The sequence below is a fragment of the Etheostoma spectabile genome, chromosome 5 (genome assembly GCF_008692095.1).
Source record: "Etheostoma spectabile isolate EspeVRDwgs_2016 chromosome 5, UIUC_Espe_1.0, whole genome shotgun sequence".
NCBI classification, from domain to species: Eukaryota; Metazoa; Chordata; class Actinopteri; order Perciformes; family Percidae; genus Etheostoma; species Etheostoma spectabile.
The window spans coordinates 5343900-5349703 of record NC_045737.1 but is presented as its reverse complement, the minus strand read 5'-3'; the positions used below and the strand labels follow the sequence as shown (position 1 = coordinate 5349703).

At 42.1% G+C, this 5804-nt stretch overlaps 1 protein-coding gene across 2 annotated transcripts in view; it reads right to left on the bottom strand.

Annotated features, from left to right (window-relative positions):
- Nucleotides 1-863: 863 nt before the first annotated feature.
- LOC116688895 (transducin-like enhancer protein 1) overlaps nucleotides 864-5804 on the bottom strand; it is a 21166-nt gene continuing 16225 nt past the window's right edge. Inside the window, exons 14-20 of one of the 2 annotated variants that reach the window (XM_032515076.1) lie at nucleotides 4633-4709; nucleotides 4186-4435; nucleotides 3713-3960; nucleotides 3259-3406; nucleotides 2985-3135; nucleotides 2569-2645; nucleotides 864-2089 (exon numbers count right to left, since the gene is read on the bottom strand). In XM_032515076.1, coding sequence (XP_032370967.1) covers nucleotides 1982-2089; nucleotides 2569-2645; nucleotides 2985-3135; nucleotides 3259-3406; nucleotides 3713-3960; nucleotides 4186-4435; nucleotides 4633-4709 — 1059 coding nt within the window. In that variant the 3' untranslated portion in view covers nucleotides 864-1981. The remainder of the gene's footprint in view (nucleotides 2090-2568; nucleotides 2646-2984; nucleotides 3136-3258; nucleotides 3407-3712; nucleotides 3961-4185; nucleotides 4436-4632; nucleotides 4710-5804) is intronic. The other variant, XM_032515077.1, reaches the window with a different exon arrangement.

Below are 5804 nucleotides of genomic sequence, written 5' to 3'. Positions count from 1 at the left end.
GGTTAATTTACTTGTCAACATGATCTTTTAGAAGTATAGTTGGTCCCTGTTATGAAGCGTGATTAACCACCCATACAGTAAGACATCATGTGTTTCAAAGAGTGATGAAGGCAGGGGCTGGGTGAATTTACAATGGTGAGGACAGTAATCACTTATTTTTATTTCAAATTAAAAGGTGCTCTAAGCGATGTTGGGTGATGTTACTTCTTGTTGACGTTCAAAGTATTATCAAACAAAACAAGACTAGCTGGCCCCTCCCTCCTCCTCATCCCGTCCCCTCCCTTCTATGATTCTCAAATCCTTGTCGGTTATTGGCTAGAACGCTGTTTGTGTATGCGTCATGGTGCAGGTTGGCACAGTTTGTTTTTGTTGCCGTTTGTAGACCCTGGGCAGTCTACAGAGACTGCCTTTTTTGTGTGTTCTGGGGACAGGCAGCTCGCAAATAGTGAGTGTTTGCTGTATGTTGTAGCCTAAAAGATGCGTGACATCGCTTAGAGCACCTTTAAGGGGTTACCCCTTCATTTATTTTGAGGCTATTCTTTTTTTATCCTTATGACCTCAAGCAATCAACTTATTGTAAAAGAGACCACAGGCAAATGAACTGCATCAAAACCAACAGCAGGCCGAAGTCTCGGCTTCAACAAGACCATATCAAAGAGGCTATTTGTAAATCTAAAACTTTATCTAGCTGACCAATTATCAATACTGAGTTTCTGAAATGTTCAGGTCAATTTAGTAATAGTGTGAGTCAAGGCGGGGCTCTGTCAACATGTGCAGCTGATGACACACACTGTGGCTCACGTTTATAGCGTAAGGGCTATAAAGTTAACAGAAGAAATTACAGCATGAAGGCTTATGTTGCCTGTGGAGTACATCCATGTGAAAAACATGAGCGGGGAAATAATCTGTTGAAACAGATACATTAGAAAAGGGAGATTAATGGAATTTGACGATTAATTCAATCTCTGAAATCTTTTTACCCTTCAGGTTTTCACTAACTGATCTTACAAGCAGGGTCACAAAAAATAGAAGGGGAAAAACGTCTGAGAGTTAAGCCCTCTGTAACAACAATTAAGAGTATATCCTCCTGCTCTGGAAACCTGGATGGTTTGGTGAGCTAATTGTTGCTCCAAAGTCAAGAATACTCTCTGGCTTCATCTGAAATGGGTAGGAATTATAAAAAACAACTTTGCTTCATAAGGATAAAACTAACCTATCACAGAAATGAACAACAGCATGATGCTAGACAGGTCAACATGGCCTTCAGTGTGTTTAAAACTGTTATTTTGTGTGTGTACTAAGCATGTAGGTGGACAGATACCCCTACAGTGCAGTTTAGTGAGGCTAGGACTCACTGTTAACAGAAAAGGTACTTTTTTTAGACAGTGTAGGCGTATCAGAACAGGAAGCTGAGGTTCTAAGGTCAAAGAGTTGGAGCTGAGAGATCAACAGGCTGTGCGCATTGTCTGTCTGCAACAAACCAACATGTTTTGCATTCACTGTCCTCCATCTCTGGTTTGAGTGTTCGTTCCAGGGTCTCTGCCCACGGTCCTGACACCGAATCAAGTATATTTTAGAATCTGATCTTCAGCCCTGTGTTCTCCAGGAGAGCTGGTCCCAGTCAAAACAATGCAGTGCCCCATTTGGTTAAGTCATTGTCTGGTCCCTGTAACTGATCCCAGTGCAGTCTGTAGCAACAAGCAGTTGAGACAACATCCAAATAGGTCCTCTCCTATTAAACATCCAGCTGCTCCCGTTAATACCCCGCTTAAATGGAGTCATCTCTACAGGCACAACAGATATGTGCATGAAAAATGTTTGTCTCCTTTCGGTCTCCTCGGAAGATGTAAAAGAAATAAGAATGTGCCATCATGGTCCTTCTTGTTTGTGATTTCTTACTCCAGTTGAAAATGTCTAAAAATGTCTAGAAACATATCTGGTGTGTTGGAGGAGCAAAGGTCCCGGCCTTCTTTCCATAGATTTAGTAGATGACCTCATAAACAGTGGCCTTCTTGTCCCCTGAACCAGTGACGATGTATTTGTCATCCACAGATATGTCACAGCTTAACACCGAGGAGGATTCTTTAGACTGAAGAGAAAGAAAGAATAATTATATAAGGAATAAGGAAAAAAAAGTTATTCACAAAGTAAGACCAAGAACACGTCACTGCTTCTGTGAGTGCAATAGAGTACTTAAAGTTTTAAAACTATGCTCTTAGAAAATATAATTGTCTAGTACTCTCATTCCAATCAATATAACTGAATGATTAATAAGATACAGTAGCTATAACATGTTTGATGAGGTTGTCATAGAGATACATGCTGATGCAGCAAATGAGACAGGATGCGTTTCAACACTAAAAGCAATATTTCACTGCAGATTCTAACAGTGGACATGTTTGCAACTTTCGCATGTGATTTCAACTTTATTCCTACAGCAGAGAATGCTCTTTTTGAGGACACCATAACGATGTCATGGTTTCCAGTCATTGCATTGATGCAATGATGTGCTTTTGGAAATGCTTATTATCTATGTGAATTACGAATGTGGTGATTGGTTGTCCCAACCTGGAATATGCTGGCTCCATAGGGTGTTCTCCATGCATTTAGTAAGTTATCCTTTCCTGTGCTCACAAACCATTTACCTTGGTAGAGAAACACAGACAAAATGAGAAATCTCAGGGTGAAACACAAGTGTAGATAATGACATCATTGACAATATTTGATTACACTGTGAAAAAGAAAAACCCCTATATGGAACACAATAGACAAAACCAATTTCGTGCCTACTTCTATGCTCTACTATCTAATAAAAAAATTAAATGCCCAAAACAATCCTACTAAGGCAGAACTAAGTCCTAGCACCCATTTAAACCAATCATTTTTAAGGGGATAGTTCTAAGGTAGACTATAGGATGGGCAAAACTGGAAAATGAGTAAAAGGAGGAGTAAATCGGCCGAGATCAAGAGAGCTGGTTGCTTACCACAATAGGCAAACTGCAGGGAGAGTACACAGCTTTCATGTAGATGAAGCTGGTATTTGTCAGGTTTGGTGACGTGAAGGACCTCAACGTTGCTGCTCTCCATTCCCACAGCGAGCCACTCTCCTGTTGGACAGTAGCCAAGAGAGAAGATCTGGACAGAAAATACAAGAATTATTACTTAATATTTGACCAGCTGCTAAAATGTAATGTCTTACTGGGGATCCTATTTTTAATACAAAGTTTTCCAATGACCACTGTTGTTAAAAGTGTGTACCTGTGATGTAAAGTCATGCTGCTGAAGCTGCCGTCCTTCTCTAAGATCCCAGGAGCGGACTGTGTTATCGAGGCCTCCGGTCCACAGCTTAGTGCCATCATTGGAGATGTCAATACAGCTGGCTCCATCTGTGTGGCCCTGGAACTGCCTGCAGGACACACATATACATTCTGAGTTAAACAAAGAGAGAAATGTTTAAACAAAGACGCACTGTCATCCTAGCATCAGAGGCTGCACGGGCAGTTGCATCCCAAAATACAAAACGTGACGTTCTTTCAATATTTCTCATCAGCAGCCACTCTTATTGCATGTTATTGCTAAATATTCTGCCTCTTGGCGACTAAAGTTGTAATCATAAAGGATAAATCAGCCAGGGCTGAGAGTCTGCTGATGAGACAGGTCAATACTGTGGTGGAAAGGTATTTCGGTCTATGTACAGCAAGGTCTTTTTTACCTAACGAGCGTCTGGTTGTGTAAATCCCAGACCGCGATGTTTCCATCACTGCAGCAAGAGAAGCAGACCTTGGAGTCCGGGCTGATGGCCAGAGCGTAACACGCTGGTGCTGATGATGTTAACTCTGCCTTAATCCGGGGAGTAGGCGTGGCCAAATCCCAGATTGACAGCGTGCTCGCCTCCCCTCCCACAATCAACGTCCGACCATCCGGAAGGAGACGACAGGAGCGGATGTAGTTGTCTCGGTTCTGATGTGGCACACACACAAAAACATATTTCATGTTTTGCATATAACCATTACTTCTAAGTGACTAATATCCCACACATATCTTTATTGTCTCTTTTCAGACATGCACCATGAATGTGTAAAGTTCTGGGTTTTAATAGGTTTGATAAACCGTTAATACAACACATACATCTCTCACCCAAAAAGGACACTTTGAACTGTATGCCCACCCCACCACCTCACTCACCAGACAGTCCAGCTGAGACACTGGACTCTTGTTTCCTGGGTGACTAATGTCCCAGACCTTGACACAACCCTTCCCTCCTGTGTAAACGTGCCGGGTGGGGTTACTGATGGTAACAGCGCACACCACCTCTCCATGGTTCAGTGTGTTGATCTGACGGGCATGGCGAGGAATCCCTGGGCCCACCAAAGCATCCGGAGGGAACGGTACCGGCTGCATCTGCCCGTCGGCCGCCACGTGAAAAGAATAAGCACTGATGACACAAAGAAGGAGGAGGAGGAGGATAAACGGTTAAACATGGCGGCAAAGATGAAATAAGAGAAAGACAGAACACAGAGACTGGAAAATTGAGAAGAGAAATTGCTGAAATTGTTTCTTATATCAGCTGTTCCATTGGGCAATTCAGGCAATCAGTCCTCAAACATACAGGCAGCCGCAAAACACACTTACGGTTTGCCACCTGGGATTCCTGTCAGACTAGGAGGCATTCCAGGAACTCTCATATGAGGATGAGGATCAAAACCAACCTTGAGAAGAAAACAGATATTTCATGAGCACATGAAAACACACACATGGGCATTGGCAAAATAACAGTGGAAACAGCGACACACACACACACACACACACACACAACACACACACACACACACACACACACACACACACACACACACACACACACACACACACACACACACACACACACACACACACACACACACACACACACACACACACACACACACCACACACACACCACACACACACCACCACACCACACACACACACACACACACACACAAAAAATATCTATCTCACTCTTACTATACATGAGTCTACTAAACCTATTTAAACAGTGTAATGAACACTATGTAAATACAGCCAAGAGTGATGAGGCGATTAAAGGTTATGCACGCCAGCACACCCACTGTATAATACTATCACACAGAGGTGAGAAATACAGCTGTGCAACTATTGACACGTTGCAGTAGAACATCTACGGTGCTTATGAAAAGATGTCACACCGCTTAATTCCTGATCTTTTATTCCTTTCAAACAGTGATTTACAGCAGAGGCCATTCTGTTTTACAACACTGATCAACAGCAAAAGTAAGTAAATGCTAAGCTAGACGGAGATCACCTGTGTTTATTGAAGGCGTGACAAGTGATTTTAATTTAAATATATGCAAGGTGCAACCGTTGGAACTGGTGCAACTGTCACTTTCCTGACAAAATATTCATGGAAGACAAAAGATCAATCAACCAGCAGTAAAGTTTCTAAAAAGTTTAATCAGGGGAAGTATGCAAGAAAATCTCCAACTGAATATGTCCTCAGAGTAGTGTAAGGTCAATCGTAAAGAAATTTAGAGAATATGCTGTTGTACAGCTGTAAATCTGCCTGGGGCAGGTTACAGGATTTCATGGCTGAGTTGTGAGCACTGTGAGTGCCTCAGGGAGAACAACAAAGAGGAAACTATTATGAAGGCAGCAGAAGCAGAAGGCATGACCTGAATATTCTTCTCTTAACTTACATTCACCATGCAACTGCACAGAGCCTGAGAAGTGTTTCAAACGTTTTATGTGCAATGTGTATCAACAATTTGTTATATATATATATATAT